The sequence below is a fragment of the Bubalus bubalis genome, chromosome 14, assembly GCF_019923935.1.
Source record: "Bubalus bubalis isolate 160015118507 breed Murrah chromosome 14, NDDB_SH_1, whole genome shotgun sequence".
Taxonomy (NCBI): domain Eukaryota; kingdom Metazoa; phylum Chordata; class Mammalia; order Artiodactyla; family Bovidae; genus Bubalus; species Bubalus bubalis.
Genome location: NC_059170.1, coordinates 73,608,700 through 73,635,315, shown reverse-complemented (window position 1 = coordinate 73,635,315; position 26,616 = coordinate 73,608,700). Strand labels below are relative to the sequence as shown.

The 26,616-nt window shown below is 46.1% G+C and overlaps 1 protein-coding gene across 14 annotated transcripts in view; it reads right to left on the bottom strand.

Moving 5' to 3' along the window:
• Positions 1-26,616, bottom strand: part of KIF16B (kinesin family member 16B) — a 298,517-nt gene that overhangs the window by 70,210 nt on the left and 201,691 nt on the right. For 8 of the 14 annotated variants that reach the window (XM_044928273.2, XM_044928276.2, XM_044928277.2 and 5 more), the window contains 4 exons: positions 24,221-24,373; positions 22,038-22,134; positions 21,277-21,327; positions 8,152-8,274 (listed from right to left, as the gene is read on the bottom strand). In XM_044928273.2, the coding sequence (XP_044784208.2) occupies positions 8,152-8,274; positions 21,277-21,327; positions 22,038-22,134; positions 24,221-24,373 (424 nt within the window). Of the gene's footprint in view, positions 1-8,151; positions 8,275-18,124; positions 18,384-19,659; positions 19,961-21,276; positions 21,328-22,037; positions 22,135-24,220; positions 24,374-26,616 lie in introns of those variants that run through there. The other 6 variants (XM_044928278.2, XR_006544692.2, XM_044928275.2 and 3 more) reach the window with 5 other exon arrangements.

The window sequence follows — 26,616 nt, the reverse complement described above, 5'->3', positions numbered from 1 at the left end:
ATTTTCCACAGTTTATTGTGATTCACAGAGTCAAAGGCTTTGCCATAGTCAATAAAGCAGAAATAGATGTTTTTCTGGAACTCTCTTGGTTTTTCCATGATCCAGCAGATGTTGGCAATTCGATCTCTGGTTCCTCTGCCTTTTCTAAAACCAGCTTGAACATCAGAAGTTCACGGTTCACATATTGCTGAAGCCTGGCTTGGAGAATTTTGAGCATTTCTTTACTAGCGTGTGAGATGAGTGCAATTGTGCAGTAGTTTGAGCATTCTTTGGCACTGCCTTTCTTTGGGATTGGAATGAAAACTGACCTTTTCCAGTCCTGTGGCCACTGTTGAGTTTTCCAAATTTGCTGGCATATTGAGTGCAGCACTTGCACAGCATCATCTTTCAGGATTTGAAATAGCTCAACCGGAATTCCATCACCTCCACTAGCTTTGTTCGTAGTGATGCTTTCTAAGGCCCACTTGACCTCATATTCCAGGATGTCTGGCTCTAGGTCAGTGATCACACCATCGTGATTATCTGGGTCGTAAAGATCTTTTTTGTACAGTTCTTCTGTGTATTCTTCACATCTCTTCTTAATATCTTCTGCTTCTGTTAGGTCCATACCATTTCTGTCCTTTATTGAGCCCATGTTTGCATGAAATGTTCCTTTGTTATCTCGGATTTTCTTGAAGAGACATCTAGTCTTTCCCATTCTGTTGTTTTCCTCTATTTCTTTGCACTGATCACTGAGGAAGGCTTTCTTATCTCTTCTTGCTATTCTTTGGAACTCTGCATTCAGATGCTTATACCTTTCCTTTTCTCCTTTGCTTTTCACTTCTCTTCTTTTCACAGCTATTTGTAAGGCCTCCCCAGACAGCCATCTTGCTTTTTTGCATTTCTTTTCCATGGGGATGGTCTTGATCCCTGTCTCCTGTACAATGTCATGAACCTCCGATCATAGTTCATCGATCATAGTTCATCAAGCACTCTATCTATCAGATCTAGGCCCTTAAATCTATTTCTCACTTCCACTGTATAATCATAAGGGATTTGATTTAGGTCATACCTGAATGGTCTAGTGGTTTTCCCTACTTTCTTCAATTTAAGTCTGAATTTGGCAATAAGGAGTTCATGGACTGAGCCACAGTCAACTCCTGGTCTTGTTTTTGCTGACTGTATAGAGCTTCTCCATCTTTGGCTGCAAAGAATATAATCTGGTTTTGGTGTTGACCATCTGGTGATGTCCATGTATAGAGTCTTCTCTTGTGTTGTTCGAAGAGGGTGTTTGCTCTGACCAGTGCATATTCTTGTCAAAACTCTATTAGTCTTTGCCCTGCTTCATTCCGTATTCCAAGGACAAATTTGCCTGTTACTCCAGGTGTTTCTTGACTTCCTGCTTTTGCATTCCAGTCCCCTATAATGAAAAGGACATCTTGTTTGGGTGTTAGTTCTAAAAGGTCTTGTAGGTCTTCATAGAACCATTCAACCCTAGCTTCTTCAGCATTACTGGTTGGGGCATAGACTTGGATTACTGTGATACTGAATGGTTTGCCTTGGAAACGGACAGAGATCATTCTGTCATTTTTGAGATAGCATCCAAGTACTGCATTTCGGACTCTTTTGTTGACCATGATGGCCACTCCATTTCTTCTGAGGGATTCCTGCCCGCAGTAGTAGATATAATGGTCATCTGAGTTAAATTCACCCATTCCAGTCCATTTCAGTTCGCTGATTCCCAGAATGTCGACATTCACTCTTGCCATCTCTTGTTTGACCACTTCCAATTTGCCTTGATTCATGGACCTGACATTCCAGGTTCCTATGCAATATTGCTCTTTACAGCATCGGACCTTGCTTCTCTCACCAGTCACATCACCAGTACAGGTATTAGGTTGGTGCAAATGTAACTGCAGTTTTGCACTGCTGAACTCTGCTGTTTGATATTGGAATACACTCTTAAATAAATGTGGTAATGTTATATATACATCATTTTAATGTGCATTTCTCACTTTATGATTTTTTGCTAATGACTTATTACTTTCCATGTATTTTATATTTATTTTAGACTACGGAAATGATGTTAGGTAAAAAGTAAATTTGAGCAATTTTCTTATTTGAGTTCAAAATGGGTCGTAAAGCCCTGGAGACAACTCACAACATCCACAACACTTTTGGCCCAGGAACTGCTGAAGAACATACAGTGTGGTAGTGGTTAAAGAAGTTTTACAAAGGACACGAGAGCCTTGAAGATGAGGAGGGCAGTGGCCAGACATCAGAAGTTGACACGAGCAACTGAGAGCCATCATTGAAGCTGATCCTCTTACAACTACAGGAGAAGGTGCTGAAGAAATCAACATCGACCATACTATGGTCATTCGGCATTTGAAGCAAAGTGCAAAAGTGAAAAATCTCAGTAAGTGGAGGCCTCGTCAGCTGACCAAAAATCAATAAAAGTGGATTTTATATGACAAACGGTGACAACCAGCTCAGTGGTTGGACCAAGAAGCAGCTCCAAAGCAGTTCCCAAACCCAAACTTGCACCCCAAAAAGGTCATGGTCACTGTCTGGTGGTCTGCTGCTGGTCTGATCTACTACAGCTTTCTGAATCCCAGCAAAACCATTACATTGAAGAAGTATGCTCGGCAAATCCATGAGATGCACAAACCGAAACAGCTGGAGCCAGTACTGGTCAACAGAAAGGGCCCAGTTCTTCTCCACCACAACACCCTGACCGCATGTCACACAAGCAACGCTTCAGAAGTTGAACGAATTGGGCTACAAAGCTCTGCCTCATCCACCACATTCACCTGACGGCTCGCCAACCGACTACCACTTCTTTAAGCACCTCAACAACTTTTATCAGGGAAAGCACTTCCACAACCAGCAGGAGGCAGAAAATGCTTTCCGGGAGTTCATCAAATCCCAAGGCATGGGTTTTTATGCTACAGGAATAAATGAACTTATTTCTCATTGGCCAAAACGTGTTGCCTAATCATTCCTATTTTGATTAGTGAAGATGTGTTTGAGCCTCGTTGAAATAAATTAAAAGTTCATGGTCCGAAACTGCAATTACATTTGCACCAAGCTACTACGTTCACCTGATCAGCCCGCCAGTCAGTGGAACGCAGCACACTGTGTGCTCTTCGCCAAGAGGAGCCAGGCTGCACACCCGCAGCCTGTCTGCGGCTGAGAGCAGCTGGCGGGATGTATACCCCTAGACGCACATGCATACACAGCTCCAGAAGGACGTGCTGCTGGGAGACACCGGCAGGTATAACTTCACCCAACAACGTCTTCACCCAGGGCCTTGCCGGCATGTGTCCTTCAGGGTCAATAAAATAAGGAGGGGAGGATGGTGTGACATGGAGATGACAGCTTCCTGTACTGTCAGATGAGAACATCAAAACAGACACTGACCCACCAACTGTGATGCACCCACACAGTGGGATGCTGTTAAGCAATAACAAGAAACAAATTATTGTCACACTTAACTGTATGGATGCATCTCTAAAAGGCTGTGAGAGGACGCAGCCAGACACAAGAGTGAATGCCTCTGGTCCACACATCCCCTCCACACACCACAACAGACCCGAGGAATCTATAATTACAGACGGCAGATCAGTGTTTGCCTGCAGTATTAGGAAATTTCTAGAGTGAATGAGAAGTTCTAAACCTTGATTGGGGTGCTTGATTTGGGTGTACACATATGTCAAACTTCATCAAACTATACTTAAAATGGAGTATTTCACTGGGTGTAAATAATGCCTAAATGAAGTTGATTTAAAAAATTACAAATCTGACCAAACCCCAAAACCTTATACGTATCCATTCTCACAGTTTATAAAAGTTGTTTTTAATCCCCCAAATAAAGAAGATATAAACGTCCTTTTGAATTAAAAACTTTTTTTTTCCCCTCATTTTCAAGTTCAGTGATGGAAAGTTCCTCAGGATGCCTTGTGGACCAGAAGATGAGCATTTTGGCCCCCTCTCTGCCCACAGGTCCCCGGCCCTGCAGCCAACCTCAAACATTCCTTTAACAAGGATCGTGACTGCTTCGTTTGGCAATGAACAGACCACGTTGGAGAGCTGGAGTGATCGGACTGGAGGTTAAAATGAAAATGGACAGGAAGATGGAATGTAAATAACTAATCAATTCTGCCTACAGCAGAGTGGGCGGGAAGGTGGGAGGTGGAGGACGGGAAGGATGCGTGAGAAGCTGGGAGACAAGCTCTCCACAGCTGTCACTCTGCATACTGGTGTCCTCCTGGGCTCTCGGGGACCTGTGACTTCAACCACTGGGGACGTACACCCAGGGGCCCTGTACCTGAGTCAGCCTGGCCCCTTAAATGAGCCTGATATAAAATATACATTAATATTACATATTATATTATATATAAGGAGATCTAAGACTAAACATATTTTTTCAAAAAATAGTTATTTTTTACCTTTTCAAAACTATTGGTTCACCAAGAGAATTTAGTAGCAGTCAAAATATTACCCTAAGTGTGATGACCTGTTCTAGAAAACATTGCCTATGCATGAAATAAAGTGCTGGCAGGACATGGTGGTTGCTGTTGTTCAGTCACTCAGTTGTGTCCACTCTGTGCGACCCCATGGACTGCAGCACGCCTGGCTTCCCTGTCCTTCACCAACTCCCGGAGCTTACTCAAACTCATGTCCATTGAGTAGGTGATGCCATTCAACCATCTCATCCTGTGTCATACCTTTCTCCTCCTGCCCTCAATCTTTCCCAGCATCAAGATCTTTTCCAATGAGTCAGCTCTTTGCATCAGGTGGCCAAAGTACTGGAGCTTCGGCTTCAGCATCAGTCTCTCCAATGAATATTCAAGATTGATTTCCTTTAGCATTGACTCTCCAGGCAAGAATACTGGAGTGGGTTGCCATTTCCTCCTCCAGGGGATCTTCCCAACCCAGGGACGGAACCTGTGTCTCGTGTCTCCTGTGCTGTGCAGGGCAGGTTCTTTACCACTAGTGCTACCAGGAAACGGTTAGCATAGTTCATTTTCAAACTCAGATCACTGAGGGAGAAAAACAACAACAACAAAACCCGAATAGTCATAATAGATGAAAGTCATTAAGGGATTTCCAAGAGTAAAATCTCACTCATTCTCAACACCTTATCCAGTACTTAGAATGTGGCCGGCCCTATTCCAAGCCTTTCACATACAAAAGCTCTTACAGTCCTCAAACCAAGCCAGCCCACAGGCTCCCTCAGCCCCATTTCACAGATGAGGCACAGCGAGGTTACCTGGGAATACCCACCCCCCAGCACTTCTCCAGCACCTCCACTTCTACTGGAGCCCAGATACGTTTGTCTGTCCTGCCAAGGGAGGGACAGCATATTCTCATGTTTGGGTCTAGGACTGGACCCTGATACTGCTGTGGACAGGGTGCACCCTACAGGAACATGAGGCCCTCAGGCCGCCGCCCTGAGAATGCACGAGGCAGCCCGTGCTCTGTAAGGAACTGGGAATTCTCCGGGCAGATGCTAAGAGCGCAGTCCCGGTGCTAGTACTGAGAGCACCGGGGATGGGAACAGGAGGAGGCAGGGCAGTGACAAGCCTTCAGACAGGGCTTGGATCAGCTCAGAGCGCAGCGCGGATGCGAAAGCCTCCAGGTATTTCATGTCTTTGGTTTCTCTAATTTGCCTTTACAATTGAATCACAATTTTGGCCAGATCTGCATATGGCCAGCCTGTAATCTGCTTACAATTTTCATTTAAATCAACTCAGTTAAAAAGAATTAAGTATTTTCTTTACTCATGTCTTAAGTTCTATTCATGAAATCAATCTAATAATTATACTTTATTAGCACATTTGGAGAAGGCAATGGCACCCCACTCCAGTACTCTTGCCTAGAAAATCCCATGGATGGGGGAGCCTGGTGGGCTGCTGTCTATGGGGTCGCACAGAGTCGGATACGACTGAAGCGTCTTAGCAGCAGCAGCAGCAGCAGCACATTTATCCACTAAAATAAATCTCTGTACCAACCATAATCATTACATGTCCTCCAGTGCTGTGAGTTTTGAAGAATTCTGAGTTGGTGAAAGTCATTCTTTACCCTCTAATTTAAAAATATAGAAATAATATATACAAATATGCCTTACACAGAGAAACTCACAGCAAACTTTTTGGCCAATCCAACATATAACACATAGGTACGAATGGAACTTTTTGTTGTTCTTTAGTCACTAAGTTGTATCCAACTGGTTTGTGACCCCATGAACTGTAGCCCACTAGGCTCCTCTGTCCATAAGATTTCCCAGGCAAGAATACTGGAGCAGGTTGCCATTTCCTCCTCTAGATCTTCCCAACCCAGGGATTGAACTCACATTTCCTGCATTGCAGGCAGATTCTTTACTGCAGAGCCACCAGGGAAGCCCCAAATGGATCTTTGCTGCTGCTGCTGCTAAGTCGCTTCAGTCATGTCCGACTCTGTGCGACCCCATAGACGGCAGCCCACCAGGCTCCCCCATCCCTGGGATTCTCCAGGCAAGAACACTGGAGTGGGTTGCCATTTCCTTTTTCAATGCACGAAAGTGAAAAGTGAAAGTGAAGTTGCTCAGTCGTGTCCGACTCTTCGCCACCCCATGGACTGCAGCCTACCAGGCTCTTCCATCCATGGGATTCTCCAGGCAAGAGTACTGGAGTGGGCTGCCATTGCCTTCTCCTTATAGACACACAATTTCAAATGGCTGAGAAAAGAAACGGGGCAGGAATCAGGCATTAGGTCAGGGGCAGTAGAAGCACTGGGTTAAGGACATGATGGAACATTTCAGTAAGAAACTGCAGAATCTGGCCAAATTCAACCACCACTCCTGCCACGCAACATCATGCCTTCTTAACAGACACCTCAAATATATAAATTATGGACAAGTTCTGTTAAAAACATGGCGGGGGAGGGGGGATAATCAGTAGGTAGAAATAAGAATCTAAAAACTTTGATTAATTAGATAAGTTATTTGCATTGTTTCTCCAGGAAGACAGAAAGAACACACACGCCTAAAGGGAGGGATCCCCCAGAGCCTGAGGGCTCCCCTGAGGGGCATCTGGGAGGTGGGGGAAGTGCTGGGGGAGGGTTGGCTGGCTTCAGGATCCCCCCATGGCTGATCCATGCTCATCTGCTTCTACAGTGTCGTCATACGAGAGTCTCTGCTCAAAGTGTTCGCTAAAGAGAAAACTGGAAACCCCTGGTCATGTCCGATTTCCTCATTTTACCAGTGAGGAAACCGAAGCTCAAGGAAGGTGAAGACTTTGGGTCACTCAGTCAGCTGCAGTAGAATCCAAATTTAGAGAACTCAACATCCAGACTCTGGCGACCAAAACCACCTCCAGGAAGGCCCTCCTGCAGACAGATACTGGTGATCCTAGTGGACACCCCGAGAGCAACACCCTCGCTCATCCTCCAAAGGAAGTGCGATTACCCAGCAATTCCCTGAGGAGAGGATGGCGGCCAGCAGTACGTAATGAAGCGTATGAGTCGATGGGACTCCACTAGAAATGAGATGAAGTCACTATCTGGGGAAGGATGAGTTAAGGAGACAGGCACGTCTCTTCCTGAAAAGTCCTATAAGTCAAATAACAGACTAGGAAAGCTTCCTGCTCACTAGTAACAGAAACAACAGTGAAAACAGCAGTAGGGATGACAGCAGCAGCCATGATGTGTTATTCTTTATCATACACCAAAAACTGGAGTCAGCCTTTTATAGGTACCTAACATCCCTGTGACATAAATATGATTATTCTTGCTCTAATAGATTAAAAAACATGGAGCCTAAGTCTGTGGTAGGATGGCCTGACTGTCCTGGTTTGCCTGGGCACTAGGTAGTTCCCCGAGGCGTAGAACCGCCTATGCCCAGAGCAGGAAAACCCTGGCAGTGCAGGGTGGCTGGCGACCTCACCTGTGGGCCTGCGAGGAGACAGCACTGTCTGTGTCGGCTGATGCCCCATCCACCACCGCCTTCTATGGGCTAACTTCCCTCCACCTGCTCCAGGCCGGACTTTCACATACTGGTTTAAAGAAGGACACGACCAGTATTGTACAAAAGCACATGTGCTTGTGTAGCGTTATCTCCTTTTACCAAAAAAAAAGCATTGCAGAGCCTCGCGCCTCCAGCCTCCAGAAGAGCGATGAAGGGACACTCACCTTGACCTCAAACTCGAAGTGCTCGTCCTTCCCTTGGCCGCAGAGAACATAGCGGGGGATACTGATTTTGATGGGGTCCTTCAGGTCATCTGGATTTGCTCCCAAAGAGCGCGAAACCATCCGCTATCAAAGGCACATTGGATGGAAGAACAAAGAGAGACCAAGATCACTGCACTGCAAATACCCCGCCCAGGCGGGCGGAGGAGACAGTTTCAAGCAAAGAAAAGAACATCCAACCAGCAGAGTTTATTTAGAAAAATGATGGCTTCCTTTGAAAGAGAAACGCTAAGTCTCTCTCATGACAAAAGACCACTGCTTAAGACATACCAGTCCACAAAGGTAGTGCAAAAGCACTCCCAAATGTTGTCTGGCTTTGATGTTCCTTTCAATTTACAAGAATGAGCAGGAAAAAAAAGAACAGATTACATATCCTGACTTAAAAAAAATATATATGGTATAAGCCAGAATCTTTTCAGAAAGTCTTCATCATTGAATAACATCTTTTTTCTTCACAGACTACAAGACTGCTTGCTGTACATAAAGCTCCAAAGCTGGAGATTTTATTCACATTCGCTTTAGTTTTAACTTCTAGGCATTTTTATAAGACAGTATAGTACAGAAAGCTATTTTTTTTTTTTTGGAAAGCTCTTTAAAACCACAATTAAAACAATCCCAAGCGTGTTTTTTTTTTTAGGCTCCATCTGATTAATAATCAACTAAGCTCCCAACAAATGTCTATGGTCTGGATGGTGTCAAGGAGGGGTTTGAGGAAGAGGCAAAAAGAAAAAAAAAAATCAAAAGGAATTCTCTTAAGTGTGAATGGGAGGAGATCGTTGAACAATGCTTATTGTTAACACCAATGGAGGGCTTTACAAAACACTAAGACACGTTTTTGAAACAGCAGTAATAAAATCATTAAAATCATAATTACAGTTAGCATCCATTGAATATTTACTATTACCTAGAACTGTGTTGAACAGTTCAACTGTGTCATTTCATTTAATCCTCATGACACTCCCCATGAGGCAAGAACCATTATTCACCCAATTTATCAGATAAGAGGCCCAATGTGGAGAGCGTGGGTAACGTGTAAGAGTTTAGAAAAATGGGAAGTGCTAAGAGCCAGGACTCAAACTCAGGCAAACTGAGAAAGCCCACACATATCACCACTGCCCTGCTAGCATGACCTTTATGTATTAATTTACATATTTTTAACTTTTTATTGGAGTATAGTCGATTTACAAAGCTGTGGAAATTTCAGGTATCCAGCAAAGTGATTCAGTTACACACACACACATCCACTCTTGTATTTTATTTCTTTAATTAGAGTTGATTTACAATACTGTCTTAGTTTCAGGTATACAAAGTGATCCAGTTACAAATATTTTTCAGATTCTTATCATAGGTTATTACAAGTTATTGAATTTAGTTCTCCAAGTATGGAGTAAGTTCTTGCTGTCTATTTTATATACAATGGTGGGAATCTGATAATCCCAAATTCCCAATTTATCCTATCTTTTCCCTAGGTAATGATGTTTGTTTTCTGTGTCTGTGAGTCTGTTTCTATTCTATATACAGATTCATTTGTATTATTTTTTAGATTCCACATATGAGTGATATCATACCGTATTGGTCTTTCTCTGACTGGCCTCACTCTGTAGCTTTCAAGACATTTTAAAGTAAATCTGTCCACCTGAGATAAACTGAGCTAATAAACACTTCAGCACACACAGAATAGATGGGAGACCCCAAGATTATTAAATTTACTTACTTGACCAAAAAGACAACAGGGGCAATAAGCTCCCTCTCCCTCTGGCAGGAAGGGGTCCTGGGCCCTTGGCGCCTTGGCCAGGCAGTTCATGAAAGGCCCAGCTTTGCTACGGGTGTGAAAGGCAGGTCTCTGGGAGACACGGAGGTGTGGGATTCGCCTCAGATGGCTCCTTTCATCCAGCTGACACTGCAAACATCCTGGCATGATATGAAGTTACCAGAGCCTTCTAGATCGTCTTAGTTTTTCACTGCACAGCTGGTTACCCAAGATAAAAACCATTCATTTTATTGCAATGGTATACCTCTCTTTAGCTATCCTTGGTGTCAAACACCATAGTGGAAATTCCTGATGAAAAAAAAAAAAGTTGCTTGAAGCATAGGCTCATAAATCCTTTAAAGAAAAAAACCACTGGCTTCATATTTAACAGGTATATGAATACTGTACAGACCAGTGACCTGGGAGAAAATGGATCTTATTGGGCAACTCACCTCCATCTAGGACAGCCCTTCCCACCCCAGCATGCGCACGTGTACCCCAGGAAATGGTTCTCCGAGACGGTACACAAGAGCCACTGCCCCGTTTGGGACCAGACAGTGAAGAACAACTGATCCCTTCATTGAGAAGAGGATACTTCTCTTCATTATTTTGTATGGCAAAGACTAGAAATACTGTCAGCATTCCCACTAACATCTGGGACCACAGTTTACTTCAATCTCACTGATTTCACAGTAATTAAATATTAACAGGTGGAGAGAAATAAACACCTGCAGAAATGAATAACTGAAGAATAAGTCAGGAGTCCAAAGACATTTGAGCAGAAGTATAGAGAAAAACCATGAGTATCTGTTTCCATTGAATCACTGCTGCAATGGAATTTTTAGATGCTATGTTTGGAAGTCAACAAGATGTAAAATGTTGAATTCTCAGGATATACTGTGCAAGGTTCCTGACATTCTCTTAAACTACACTTCTGTTGGGCAGGAAGGAAAGTTAACACAAATGTCTGCCAAATTTATTTTTTTATTTGAAAGTAGTTATATTTTGAATATCGTGAGTTTTACTGTAAATGTGTGCTGCATCATATCATATCCTGTTTTCTGTGAGAGCTTTTAAATATCTATGGAATTACTGATTTTGGAATCAGTCACAGTTTCTCTACATGGGGCAAAGACGAGTCTTAGACTGGGAAGGGGAAGCCAGTGGCAGAGCATGCCAAGAGGTGGCCAAACATCAAAGGCTGTAGCGTGGAAGCTCGTCTCACAGGAGATCTGGATAAACACGTGGGATGTGTCGAGCAAGTTTAAATGCACCATAGAGTGGCTCTACTTAGAAGTAAAAGGTCAAGGAAAAGTACATAATCAGTAACATAGATTACATGTCTATACACAAGAAATACCACTTTTTAAAATAAGATACAGAGAAGTATTTTCTTCTGATAGCTTTTGCCAAAACAATGTCCACTGTCAACAAATACACTATTTTTCCAGTGTCAGGGAAATACTATAGTCCAGTCCTCAGCTAAAGGAAGCAGACAGATCACAGGGTATGTTTTGAATATTCAGGTTAGAAGCTTCTCTTCCTTACTCAGGCTGTGTCTCCTTCAAAAGGAGCAAATTAAGGAAATTAATAGGAAGCGGCATTAGCATCCACCAGAATAGCTGTCTGCACTGCAGAGGGCATGGAGTGGACCGATCCCACAGGGAGGCATCAGCATTCTCACCTAACACTCTAATTACGAACCAGATGGTTGAATTCAGTATACGCTGTAACTAGGACAAGGTCAGGCCTCAGGACGGCTGGGTGATCTCTTAGCCAAATATCCATGCTTTGCTTCTAAAATACAGGCAAACCTGGGCTTTTATCAGATTTAGCAAAACTAGCGGTTCCCCTTTCTCTGTTCCCAGCATAGCACATATTTCTAACCCTTCCTTTTTCAACCACATGTGCCATAGTGATAGTTTTAATTAGAGGTTTCTGTATCAGGCACCTACTGTGACCCCCCGGTTTGAAAACTGGGGGCTGGGGCATAGGCAGCAAGGACCTTCTCAAGTACGAGCCACGTCACAAGAAACAGGACACGAAGGCGGCCTGTGTGAGCAGGTGTACCTTACGGAATGTGGCAGAAAGTCAAGACATGCTTGCATGCCTGTCCAGAAGGTAAGCCTCCCTGTGCCAAGAAGGGACCTGGGGCTGGCTCCATGCCACTCAGCAGGCTCCGTACCTACCGCTGACCCAGATTTGCTAACGCACGTGGCACACTTGCTCCCAGTACGACCCCTGTCGAGGATGGGGCCTGACAACTGGCCGACGTGTAGAAACAACCCAAACTGTGCCTTCTTTTAAAGTGACTTCAGAATACTCACAGCAGGACACAGAAATATGAGTTTTCAAACAAAGGAGTATTTCTGTTCTTTTGCTATATACCTATATATCATCAGGGATAAATTAGCCAGAAAACAACAAACTGTACTAGACATAGATTCATGTGGAATATCTTGAGGCTAGTGACCTTATGGTAAATCCGAATCTCTGATTCTTACTACAAGTAGATTATTTCATCCACACCTGAGACGACTGACATTTAGTCTCAAGGTTTGGAAATACTATCTTATGAATGATTCAACTTGAAACAATTAAAAATGTTCCCATCTTTCTCTAGTCCAAAGATAAGTCGAATGGCCCATCGCTAACAATGGACAACCCATCGTTAGATGGACGGTTTAAAAAAGACTAAATAACAGGTTTAGAGTGAGTCACTGAGGACGCGGCAGCAGCTGTCACGTGGCTCTCATCACCAAACATGAGTCTAGGAACAGAGAACCAAGGAGGGAAAAACAGGTGATCTTCCTCCTGGTTCTGCAGTGTCTTTAATGACCCATGAAAAGTGCCACTCGTCAGTCAGTCGCTGACTTCTCAAACTGTGCTGAATTCTCAGGTCCAGGAGAAGCTGAAGTGGGGGACTGGCGGGGCTCTATCACCATGTCTCTATGTTTCTGTAGAGTATACTGTTTAACCTGCCAACTGAAGGAGCAGCGTGGAGGACACGTGGTTAACTGTACTATATGCCACAATGGTTATATCCCAGCTTTTCTTCTATAAGAGCCAAAATGCAGAGAGCAAAAAGGAGATGTAAAGTATACCAAGAAACAATGGAACTGCGGCAAAACTTGTAAGCCAATTTCTGTAAAACAAAACTTATAAAAAGAGAAATAATCTTTAATGTCTAGAATTCCAAGAAAAAAGTTACAAGTCAGGAAAAAAATCGGCAGTTCTTCCAACTAATCATTCATGCCTATGAATGACAAATCAAGAAAGACAAATCAAGACAAAAAAAGACAAATCAAGAAAAAAATGTATACAGGCACTGTCAAGAATAAGCATGACCAGAAGATGATTTTGGCAACAATATCCGTCCAAGAGTCAGGTCTGGGTTTGAGTTCCAGTTCTCAATCAAGTGATCCTTTCAGACATGAAATGGAAATCGACAGTTTTACCATCCCAGCAGGGGGGCTCCAAAGGAATAGCATGTAGGAAAGAACTCAGTAGGCTATAAACCACCATATAAAGGGTGGTCGGGACTGTTACCACGATGATCCACTGCATCTTCAGCAACAAATGATTTTAATGAGATGACAGAAGAAAATCATGAGCACTGATTTGTAACAGAATCTCTTTCCTTCTTACCAACTGGATTATTCAGTTTCATTTCTTATAAAGATGAGTTTTTTTTTTAAAAATTACAAGAGTGCATCCTTAATAAGTGACTGGATGTTAGTAGTTCGGAATCTGTGTTATGTAGGAACCAGTAGGGGGACTAAAGAACATTGGCGGTAGTAGAAAAACCAGAGGAGGTGAGAGAGGGCACTGTGTCCTTGGAAGGCTGTTGGTATAATACAATTGTGGAACAGACCTGCTCCATTCTGCCATAGAGCGGCCACCGATGGATGGACTGCAGATGGTCACAATAAGGACAATTATGGGAAGAGCAGTCTAACAGTGAGAAAAAGTGAAAGTCACTCAGTCGCGTCTGACTCTTTGTGAACCCATGGATTGTAACCTGCCAGGCTCCTCTTTCATGGGATTCTCCAGGCAAGAATACTGGAGTGGGTAGCCATCCCTTTCCTCGGAGGATCTTCCCAACCCAGGGATTGAAACTGGTCTCCTGCATTACAGGTGGAGTCTTTACCATCTGAGCCACCAGGGAAGCCCCTAACAGTGAGAGCAGATCCCAGCGAATAAACTGCTTCAGAGGCAGGCAATGATCAGCCCATGGAGGGGTTAAGCAAAGACTGAATTGGGAAATAAGTTCAACTGATGACTGAGACTCAGCACTTCCATCAGGGAGAGGTCCTACAAGTTTTACCTGAATTTATCTTCAAGAGAACCTTGGAAAATGCGACTGAATGCATCCGTGTGGTCCCAATTCTCTCTCTTGTAGCCACAGGAGCAAGAGGAGGAAGATACTCTTGCCATGGCTTCTTGGTGAATGGAGTGTGCTCTTCCTTGCCCTTGGCTTTGGACATGGGTGTGTGACCTGTGTTGGCCAATGGGATGCTGGCAGACACGACGCGTGGTTGTCTTTTCCTGCTTCTATCATCAAGTTCATGGCCACTGCCCCTTCCACACAGACCCCAAAATGAGACAGGTGGTACAGACCAACCCTAGCTGAGTTACAGATGACCCTGGCCTACAGCAGAGATGCCTCAGTTCAATTACAAACTATTAGTGAGAAATAAAAGCTTTCTTTTTTGGAAGTCACTAAAATTTTGAGGGTTGCCTGATACTTGGCAACAGCTGACTGATAAAACATCCATCACAAAAGGTATGTTAAGGAAGGAAGCAGTATTAACTAAAAAGTGAGTAGTGGAGGCTGTGTAACTCAATCGGCAAAACGACCTCATTAGAAACTAGTCTGCCCAACAAGACCACTTGACTATCTAAGAAGCATTAATAAAAGTGCTCTAATCTAGTTATCATTCAGAACTTTAATCCATCCAGGAAAAAGAATGTAAATAAAAATTACTGTAATTACTACTGCTGGAAGGCATAAGCATTCTCTCCAAAGGATGCATGCACATGTTTTTTAAAGTAATGAGAATGGGTAGACAAACTGTTTTGAAGTGTTTTTCAACAAAGACTAAATAAATTCACCCTGCCATCCACAAGTCTGCACAACAGGCAGCTGTGAGCAAAATGGATTTTAATCAAATTCAGATGAAACTGCTATTTCAAAAGGACTCAAAGAGGTATTGTCTGGAACACAGTAACAAGCCCTGCAATGTTAAGTGTTTATGCCTACATTACGACAATGCAAAGAGCCACATAATGAAGTATGCGTGAACCTTTTTTTTTTTCCTGATACAGAAACTCATTACCACTGAGAAGATGGTACCTCAGGCTGGACGCCAAAGCTGCCACACCTGCTCCCCTGCAGCAGCATCCCAGGCTCAGAACCCCGGAAAAGGAACCTGAGAGCCAGAGAGAGGTCCTAGGATCGAAGCCAAGGAGGGTAAGGGGGCACACACACGTCCCTCCACTGGCTTCTCCTGGCCTCCTGACACCCGTAACAGTCACTTCATGACAGTAAATCAGATCCTCACATCAGGACCACATTTGATCTCAAGGTGAAATGTATGCTTAGGTGAAAGGAAGTGACAGGTGCAATCTGAATTGCCCGGAAGCTGCTTCTATTTTGTCGTCATAGCCCTCATTTCAGGCTACGTGGCTCACAGAGCAGGCTTCTGTCATAACCGAAACTGTGATCTGAATGCAGCACTCACGTCGCTGCACGCTCCGTCTGTGGACATTAAAGAGCATAACTTATAACATGGTGGAATCCTGCTTCTTCACCTGTGAGGACGAGCACGTCTGTCTAATGTGTATCATTCTGCTAAACAGACCGCCTATGTACTATTTCCTTCCCAACCACGCTATCCTCCTCCAACATCTTACACTCTGCTTTCCCTGCTCCTCATGATCATTCACTCTGTTCTTATATAGAACATACAAGAAAATACTCAATTCAAATCCGGGGAAATATTATTGATAAGATATCAGAAGACTACTCTGGTTCATTTTGGAAGTTTTTTCTGTGATAGAAGATCCACCATCCAAGCAGACAACAAACATTTTTTTAGCACTTAATTAGTTGTTGTTGTTCAGTCACTCAGTTGTGTCAACAAACTAATTCTAATGATGTCTTTAGCACAGACTCAAAAGTCTTCACATATAAGGCAAAAGGGTGTGAATGCGTGTGTATGTGAGAGAGTGTGTGCCTGTGTGTCGGGGGGAGGGGTTATGGAAGGGTTAAAAACAAGCTCCACAGGAAAAGGAAAAAACATAGGAATTCTACTTCCTCCAAAAACATAAAAGACCTCGCTTGGCCACCACCAGCCAGGCTGCAGCCAGCAGTGTGGACCCTGACACAGTCTCCTGGGCCCTGCCTCTCCCCGCTCCCTCCCCCAGAATCTGGGGAGAGGAAAACCAATGCTGCAAACGCAGGGCAAGTTCAGCAGGTTGTGGTCAGCTCTGATGGGGAAGGAGGAGGAGCTGTGCTTCCTGGCCAGAGGCAGAGGGTCCGTCTCTGGATCAGCTTGGCACTGGCCCACTCAACAACGAGGAGAAGAAATGAAGTGTGGGGGCTACATCACTTCTACCATATGTGATGCAAAGACCCAACCGGAACACAAAGTGGTCCTTGCAGGCCAGGCCAAAACAAAGGCCAAGTCGCGAGCTGCGGATGCACTGCAGAGCAGCTGCCGTGACCCCAGCTGAAGCAAAAGAGAGGAGAAAGGGTGATGGGGAGGGGGCCTCCTTCCTCCTGAGACTCTGGAAGCTAGGAGAACACTCACACCTGAGAAACAGGAGAAGAGAGGCATAGCAACCCGGGGTCAGATGCTGGAAAACATAAACACAAAACGTGCACACTGCCTCATAGGAATGTTGACCAGAGATAGGTGCACAGGAAGGGGTCCACCAGAGGAGAGGCTCTGAAGAGCTGGCTCTAAGCCGCTTATGCAAGAAGAGGGCAGCTGGATGGTACCCGGAAGGGAGAGGAGCCGACCCAGGCTGACATGGCGTGAGCTCCCCCCCGGGAAGCAGGGAATGCAGGGCCCTGTGGTGGGAGGTTCAGAAAGATGTGCAGGCTGAGAGGAAGCAGGGGGGTGGCAGGCAAGCGCCAGATGCCTTCAGGGCAGCCTCCATCTGATGAGACAGCTGCAGCAGCCTAGACACTTACCCAGATCTGAAGAGCCTTTCTAGGAGAGAAACGCCAAAGCTCAGAGAAAGGACTGGAACGTGGGGCCACATGGCCCAGGGGGGAGAACAGTCAAAACTGAGCTGACGAGGGAGGAACTGAACCACACGATGGAAAGGACGGGGCCAGAACTCTGAGCGGAGGATGACAAAGGCGATGCCCTGAAGGAGACCCAGCAGGGCATGGCACTGCCTCCATCCCACGTGTTATGGGAGGGGGCAGATGTTTCAAACTCTCAGGGCCCCTGGGGAAGGCTGGCAGAAGCCTTCACTAGCGGGCTCTAAGACAGAGCTATCCTAACCTCGGCCAGTGGAGGATGTTGGGAAGGTCGCTGCCAGACCAGACACCTGCTCAGGCAGCTCACGTCCGCCTGCTGGTGTCCGGCAGAAACCGATAGACGCCAAGGTACATGACCACAAATCAACACACCCCTATGTGCTTCCAGCACCTCACAAACAATGAAGCAGACCTGATTTACAAGGCTGAGGTTCAGGAAAGTGAGGCACGGTGGTGAGAAAGGTCTTTTATCAGTGTTCAGCTATTGTTTGTTTTTATTTCAGAGGAGCTATTTAAATTTTTACATTTCCAATTTAGAGAGGTCTGCATTTCTCCAGTTTCAAATCAATTAGCCACACTGAGCTATTCATAGCCCTGGACGGTTGTCATCGTGTTTATTCTACGAACAGTCTAGGAAACTAAGCAGTGTACTGTTACAAGCCTCCTCCCTAGAGCCTCGTCAAGTGTGAGGTCAGCCACAGAGCCTCGTCCCGAGAGTTGAAGGTCAGTTTCCAGACCTCAGGGACCACATCCCCGCCGCCCTGCAGATCCAAGGTGCCGGTGCACGGCTGGACCTTCCAGGCTTCCTGAGGGCGCCGGGAGGCACCGCTTCCTGAATCTGACTGCTGTCTGAGGTTTTGGAGGAAGACGAGTTCGAGGGTGGATGATGTCTTTGTCTCTGGAATGACGAGACACCTGAATTCCCTTAAGGCTCGGCATCTGACCACATCAAACCGCGTTCCTGGGGGCGGAGAGCTCAGGGTGGGGCTACGAGGATAGAACACGCGGTCTTCCCTCACCAGGGCCATGTGGGTGTTCAGAAGGACGAGCGACTGGCAGGGGCCTTGGCCGGAGTCACCCTCGACTCTGACCGTCGTGTAGAGCAAGAGCTGAGCCTCCGCCAGAGATGGGGCATCCGCGTCCAGGTTCCTGTGAAGGAAGTAAATCAGGTCCACCAGGGTATTCTGGAATCTGGATAATAACCGGACTCCGTTTGCCAAAACTAAGTCAGGGATTTCTGCCTTCCAGTCTAGGGAGAGCTGGACCAGATCTTCCCGGAACAAGGGATGCTCGGCGCAGGTGGCGGCCTCGGACGCAGATGCGAGGACATACAGGAGGTCCTGGCATATCTGCTGGCAGAGGTTCTTGTTGTAAGTAAAAACGGTGAGCAGCAGACTCTCTGCAGAGCCCAGGAGCCGAACGCTCTGCCCACCAAAGCCAACCTGAATCTCCTGGAGCCCAGAGAGGGGCAGGGCGTGAAAGAGGCCCACGGAGCCCAGGGGGTCCAGAACCAGGGCGTACAGGGCGGAGCAGAACAGGAGCAAGCACGCAGGCCGGGGTGCCGGCTCCGCGCAGTTGGCCACGGCCAGCCAGTACATGCCTCGGGGTACATCCGTGTTGCCCCAAAGTTCTGGTAGGGATCCAGCCACCAGCTCAAGGAAGTCTGTTAAGGGACATTCTTGAAGTTTCAGCATTTGGTCTGGGAATTGCACAAGGGTCTGCTTAAACACGGAGCCCCTTCTGGCACCTTCCAGTTCCAGGCAGGAGACAGAGCTCAGTGAGGAGCCTGGGAACTCAGTGGCCACGGGGCCAGCGGGCCAGCCCAGGGCTCGGTAGGGCACCAGGCTCCCCGCCCGCCCCATGGCCCCTGCCTCGTCTCTGCTGCCAACCTGACTTTCCTTGGGGAGAGAAAGAGCTTCTGCTGCTGCCCAACCTGTCTCCAGCAGACTGTGCAGGGGTGACAGCTTCAGAATCGGCAGCCTCGTGAGGAAGGTCACTGCCTGCGAGGCGAGCCGGCTGGGGTCGCACAGGCTGCCCACGGGCTGGGCCTGGCTGATGGCCTCTGTGCCTGTCCGCAGCAGGTGGCTCCTGGTGTCTTTGTAAAGGTCTGAGACCCACTGGTAAATGAACCCCAACCCACGGCTTCCTTCTGGCTCGACAGTCATCAGGGATTCCGGAGAGCTCACTGCTCCAGCTGCTGCCTCCTCCCAGCGGAGCTTGGAGGCCAGTGCCGCTGGGGGGACACTGGCCCGGGGGACCCTTTCAGAGAGAATGAAGCAGAGGAGCTGGCTCCGCCAGGTCTGCTCGCCCCTGCCGTCCACGGACACTTCCTGGGATGTGTGCCGCAGCCAAGTCCAGCTGGACGCGAGCCCCGGGCTGGGTCCACCTTGAGGACTCGTCGGCTCGCTGAGGCTTTCTGACTCACCACGAATATGTCCCGCACCGCTGGCGCTGCTTTCGCTAAGAGGAGGGGCTTCAGTGGGATTGAGGTGTTCTGGCCGAGAGTCGCCTCTATTACAGCTGCTGCTGTGTGGCGGCTCGTCCTCCGAGGGCTGAGGCCCCCGCTGGTTTGCTCCCCAGTCTGGCGCTGAGCAGTGGGCAGAGGGGCCGGGGATGATCCGGGTCACAGGCAGGCTCCGGTGGTGGTTCTGGTCCACCTCCCCACTCTCCTCTCGGCCAGGGGCATCAGTGACGTCTCTGGGCAGCAATGGGGCAGGACAGCTCTTCTGTCAAAAACAGGTGAGAGGGGGCTGTGGCATCTTTTGCGATTCTTTTTGTGTGAATGAAGATTCCTGCGGTCATTGGTTTTATCGTGTGGATTAATGCAGAGGTTCAATCAATAACCAAAGCCATTCATGTTGATTGACTCATGATTTCAGAATAGAGGAGCTGATTCACACACAGAGCATCAATCTCCGTATTTCATATCTTATAAATAGCCAAGTATTTTGACAGAAATATGTTAGATGGGATTGAGCCACAGTATCCATTTCTTGGTCTAATATTCTACTCTTAAAAAAAAAAAATGAATCCTAAGGCCTTTGATTCAATTTTCCAGGGGGCAAATTTAGTTGTGAAAATAAGTCCTTGAGTAAATGTCCAAAATATAAGAGTAGCCGGGGGCATACTTAATGTGAATGAGAAACTGACAAGTATTCCAACGTCACGTGTGTTTCTCTGGCCTCTCCGTTTGTTTCATGGGAATCCTTCGTGTACATCTGCCCTGGTTAGAGCACCATCATGGTGTCTGCAAACCAGGACCACAAAAGGCTCATGGCCAGCCTGCTACAGGCTAGACATGCGGATGCAAAGAAGTGAGAGGCAACGTCCTTTTCTTCACAAGGTCATCTTCCGAGGAGTCGGACGTTCAGAGGAAGACAGCGTTATTCCCGGATGGGTCGGATGGAGGGTGAGATGGTCCGTCTCCTGTAGGACATCCACCTCTCTGTCGCTCATTCTGTTCAGTGACGTAAGATTTCTACCACCTCCTAGTTTTGCGTTTTTTTTTTGATTTTTGAATTTAGGGGTGTATGGGAAGGACAAGTCCCTCATTGGAGGAAAATACAAGAAAAGCCTTACAAATCGTATGCCCAAATAAACCCTGGTCTGACAAGCCACTGGAGAAATAAGCTACCCAACCAAGAGTGTTTCCTCTGTGCCATTGCCAGCACGGTCCACAAACAGGAAGGGTTCCTAACACAAGGGGAAGTACTCAGGTTCATTTCCAAACCCCCTCTTCTGATTCTGATTATATAACTCAGCCTCTTAAATCCAGACCAAGAAAAAGGATACTGTTACGAATGAAAAACTGGGCAGAGGGTCTCTACCACAGCTACACACATTCAAATAAAGTCAGAGCAGTTTGCAACCGGCAGGATTCCGTTTAATTTTTAAGTCATATAATAGCTTGCCTTGCCTATTAGCCATTAATCTCACTGGGACTTCGAAATTCTAATTATGCAACTAAACATTAGGAAAATTTAATCACACAAGCATGCCGTAATTTAAGGCGACCCTATCAATCTGAAAAGTCATTACCTACCTCATATTTTAGCTTACGTTGAATGGTGCCATTGTGGAGTTTCTCATTATCCTGAAATGAAAATAAAAGTCCTCTATATTAAATTACAGCATGTTCACAGAGAGGGAAAAAAACTGATTTGATTAGAATATTTATGAGAACAAAATTCTAAAGAAACACACTTGTCAGTCAACAATGACCTTTCTTGAGAGTTTATATTTCCAAGGTCAATGTGACTGTGTGGATCCATCTGCCTGTAAATGGAACTGAACCATTTATTCCTAACCTTAAAAATCACAGCATAACATTAAAGGCAAGATTTCCTTAGGATACTTCTTAATTTGTAGGATAGGAAGGAAATGACTTCATTTTGATAAAAATCAGCAAGTGACAAGTATGTATCTTCTCAAAGGCAAAACTGTATTTCTACTTGGGATACTTTAGCAAGTGGATTAAATACTTACGGAATTGATTATATTTTTGGAGAGATCAGAAAGGTGTTATGTGTAGAATTTTTGTAAATTGAGGTAAATGAAACCTTTTAGGAAACTTCATATTCACTTATGAATTCCCCCTGTAAGTTCAAAGTGTTCAAATAAAGTTACTCCTGAAATAAGACTATCTGTAAACAAGCCCCACCCAAGTAATATTTAATTATTTGAGAACACTTTGTATCTCAATTTTCTTACTGAAAAACTGTAAATAAAAGATCACCACCCCCAGCTCCTTAATGGAAAGTCATCTTGAAAACGCCTGCGCGGATGGCCAGCTCCTTCCCTCACCTTCACGGTGTCCGCAGGTTCATGACGGCCATCACCGACCACGCGGTGCAGACCCTGAAGGCGCCTCTGGACCTCCTCTTCAATGTACGCACTGATCCTGAAAGCCAAGGAGATGGGAGTCCATGATCCCGTCTAACCACACAGCGCATCTGAGATCCTGCTTACCACACCCTTGGCAACCAGAAGCCTTTTTGTCCTAAATGCTAAACACAGTTAACTCAGAGCTTCCAACCTTTGCCTTCTTTCTAAGAAATGTGACATCACGTGTTCACTATCTAGGGTTTTCTTCCAACAAGAGAGGCCTGGACACATTACCGAATCCTGGGAACAGAAGGGAGACTCAGTTATCCCATCCAAATTCCCGCTGATGTCCCGGGCAGAACTCCTGCTGCGGGCCAAGGGAGAGAGTCAGAGACCCTCCATGGTCTCGGGACTGACCCTGAGACCCAGCACTTCACTCACCAAGCCTCGGTTTCCTCACACAGATACTGGTGATAATTATTTGTCACAAAACACCAAGTCATTTCAGAGGATTAAAAGGAAAGACAGAGAGGCGGGTGCAGCCTCCGCAGACCTCCGCACCGGGTGGCATGCCGTCTCACCTCACCCTTCTCTGTCTCTTCCTGTGCCTGGCTGTGAGACGCTGCGTTTTGCAGGTCTCCTCCTTCCAAAACGCCCGGCGAAGGGCCAAGACAGCGGACGCCAGAAACAGCTGACTTTTGAGGCAGCTGTCAACCAAATATCTGGCCCGCCATACAATACATGGGGGAACTATATAAAGTGCAGCCATCCACCCAGAAGAACCAGGGAGAACAGAGGATTTTTGGTCCATCAAAATCTTTCCAGTGACTCAGGCCGCCCAGAGGCAAGGCTTTCTCAGTTCTAGGCTCCCGGCCCTGGGTCTACCAACACTGAATTACACAGATTGTTTTAAATGAACTGTTTTGCATGTTTATATCTTAGCACACTAAAAAATTAAAAACCTGGTTTCATCTAAGTCTACACATAATTCTAAAAACATTTCTGTACTACTGACCATGGCTAAACGACTTTCTGATATGCTGGGTAAAGAGAGTAATATTATAGGTAAAATAGCCTAAAAGAATGGTGCAAGGGTAATAGAATACAGTATTTACATTTCAGCATTTCAGTAAAGAAAATCATAACTGACTATGAGCCAAGGCCTCCTATAAACAAATTCTCTCTCTGAACCTTCACTTAAATTTTAAGTGCCACAGAGGATGACAACCTAGATTTAAAGGCCCTCAGAGGTTTGTGCCGTTCTGAGTACATTTTGATATGTGAATAGCTCTCTGCTAGTACCCAGGGCTCTGGACAGCCCAGCTTGAAATGTCCCCATGGCATAGATGGGGTGAGGAAAACAGTCAATTTTCCTACAGGCAAAGAATGAATAGGTCGATTAGCTGAAGGCTCCAAGCCACAGATCAATTCATGATGCCACCCAAGTCGAAAATCACTTTTTCTATAGTAACATCAGATACGCATGCGTGCTATTCATGGTCATTCTGAATATATGGTACGGTCTCTGCGGTATCTATTTGTAACCAATGATTCCTGTAAACTATCTGTCAGCACAAGGTCCTTCTTGGTACAATCCAATTAACTCTATTCTGCTCCTCTCGACCTGGCCTGGCATCACTCCTTTCTGGTTCTCTGAAACCTTTTTCTTTAAACGTTTATTTATTTGGTTGCACTGGGTCTTCGTTGTGGCCTGTGGGATCCTCCTGGCATCACTCGGGATTTTCGCTGTGGCACACAGATCCCGCAGCTGTGGCATGCGGGCTCAGCTGCTCCACGGCGCGTGAGATCGCAGTTCCCCAACCAAGGAGTGAACAAACGTCCCCTGCGTTGCAAGGCAGATTCTTAACCACTGGCCCACCAGGAAAGTCCCTCCTGAACCTTTTAACAATTCTACCTTCTTACACAACCTACTTGCACCAGCATTCTTGATTTGACTGGCCGAGTATCCTGTCTTGAGCCCTATAAAGGACATCTCACCCTACCAGGGGCCAGGCAGCAGCTGATCAAGACAAATATGTCTTGGGGACAAGTGCTGTTCATAATCTTGTATAGAGCCCTCCATAGGCCAGCTGGCCAATACAGGGCTCCGAGCCATCAAATCACGTCAGAAACAGGCCTGGCATCAGTGTGCTGTCCAGTACCTCTCATCCATCAGAGCGACCGGGTGAGATTTTTCTGCACTGCATGGGAAGCTGGAAGCAGCAGGCTTTCCCTCTAAGGTCCCACGATGCCCTTTTTGAACACCATCAACCTCACAGATCTTCAGCTTCAACTGCTGGATTTCATGTTCTAACCTACAAAGATGGAAGTTATGTGAATTCACTCATTAACAGTGTCTCCTGAGCTTCTTCCCTAGAAACCACAGGAGATCCAGACAAAAACTGCCCAAGGAGCTTTACCTTCTGGTAGAAAAGGTTATTGCAGACCTATAAGACAATGTATAAGGTGGTAACAAGCCACAGAGAGTTTCAGGACAAACGCCACAGACATCCAGGAGTTAGAGAGAGTTCGACATCAAGGGCAAAGGTATTCCCACTGTGTCCAGTAAATCCTCAGAGGTACAAGTGCAGAATTCTGAGACCCAACTCTGGCTTCAACAAAACTGTTGGTTGTGGATTATACATCATAACCCAACAAGGATGTCTATTTGACAAAAGAGATTTTTGTTTTAAAGAATCTTTTAAAACCGCCAATCTAGGAGAACCTTCAAGGTCAAAACAGTTCTAAATTGAGTCCACACAGGCCAGTGGGAATTTGGCATTTGGAGATGACAGTGAACGGTATACCAGGTGCAGAAACAAGGGGACTAAGCCACGAAAACCATGAATCTGCGCTGGCTAAGGCAGAGGGTGTGGAAAAGGGAAATAGGTGAGAGAGACCTAGGAAAACAGACTGAGTATCTACAGAAATTAATATAAACCATAAGCTCTGGAACCAAACATTTATTTCCAAAAGCCAACGATACAGCTAATGTAAGGTCAACAATGTATGAGGCTGGGCTCCCACTGGCCCAGGCGTGACTGAATTCAGGCCCATCAGGCTAAAGAGCCAAGCTTGCCAGTCAGCGTGTCCTAAGGAACACTAGCCCACTCACTGTTATGAGACCTGGATCCCAGCTGGTGTCGAGATGCAACCCTGCCACTTTCCAAGTGCCTGACGCTTGTCCCCTGTCGTTATATAACCATAGAGGGGGAAAGAAGAAGAAAACGGATTAAGCCTAGCTCATAAAGCAAGTTGGCAGAGAAAGACAAATGCAGTGCAGTGTTGGTCGAATCTGGCTCCATGTGAATCTGGTATTTTGCACTTTGGAAATTCACAAGTGGTCAGGTCAGGGTGCACGGCAGGCCCTGGCTCAGTCAGGAGAGCCCAGAGAAATAATTAAGACACAAAACCAAGACCCCCAGAAAGCTACAGGACTGTCACAGCAGAGTGCTGAGAATCTGCCCGCCTCCATCGGGGCTTTGCAAAATCTGCTCCATCAAAACACACAGAGCTAGAAGCCTCCAGAGAAATGCTGACATTGGGAAATCACTAAAGTGTATCCGCTAGAATTTGGTATTTATAGTAAATGGCCAGGGAGCGAGGATGGCTGGCAGAAGCCACGGACAGCAGGCTCCAATCCCCACTGCATTCTCGCTGTGAAGCGCAGGGCACAAACTGAGAGCACGCCTCCTCTGCTTTGCCTTTCCTGGGGCTGGAGCTTTGTCCAGCAATTTCATTTACAAAACATACTTACACTCATTTTCTTAAACCTCAGATCTATTTCTCTGAAGTCACAGCTTTTGTGGGTTTTGATTGTTTCATCTGTCACTGTTGTGCCTGAGGGAATCACCGGGGAGCTTGGTAAAGAGAATCGTTTAAGCAGACGGTTTGAAAGGAGGCTGTCCTGACCCTGATGATGGCTCCAGCAACACCTCACGGTAGGTCTTGCCTTGTCACCAGGATGGATTTCAAGCCTCTGCCCGTGTCAAGCTGGGCTCCGAGAAGCCAGCAGGTGGCTTCTGCTGCAGCCCCTAGGAAGGGGTGGGAGGCAGGGGGAGGACTTCAGGGAGGCAGGGAGCCTTCCAGCCCCCTGTACTGGGGCTTCAGTTAAGATCCCAATAGACCAAAGGGTCTGGAATTACTAAAGAAAAAGGTCCATGTCCTCCTCATAAGGGTAAGGACAAACACTGCAGCTCCAAGATGGAAGAGCCTATCCATGGCAAGCAGGGCAGGGGACGAAGCCCCCTTGCAGAACACCACATCTGGAGACATTGGCAAACCAGGTGGCTGCCAGTCTCGCTAAGGGTCTTGGCATCACACCTACAGGGTTAGCAGAAAAAGCACCCTCCAGTGTGCGCATTTGTTTGTTTTGAGGCCCCACCTCCAGGAAGCATGGGACAGTCAAGAGGTGGCGGGAGAGAAACGCTCTTCACCACGAAAACAGCGCTGGCTCCTAGTTCACAGCCTCCAAAGCAGTGTCAGTGAGTCATCACCAAAGGAGCCTGGAGAGCCCTGCGTTCAGAACATCTGGAGAGCTTTATATTTTAATTCAGAA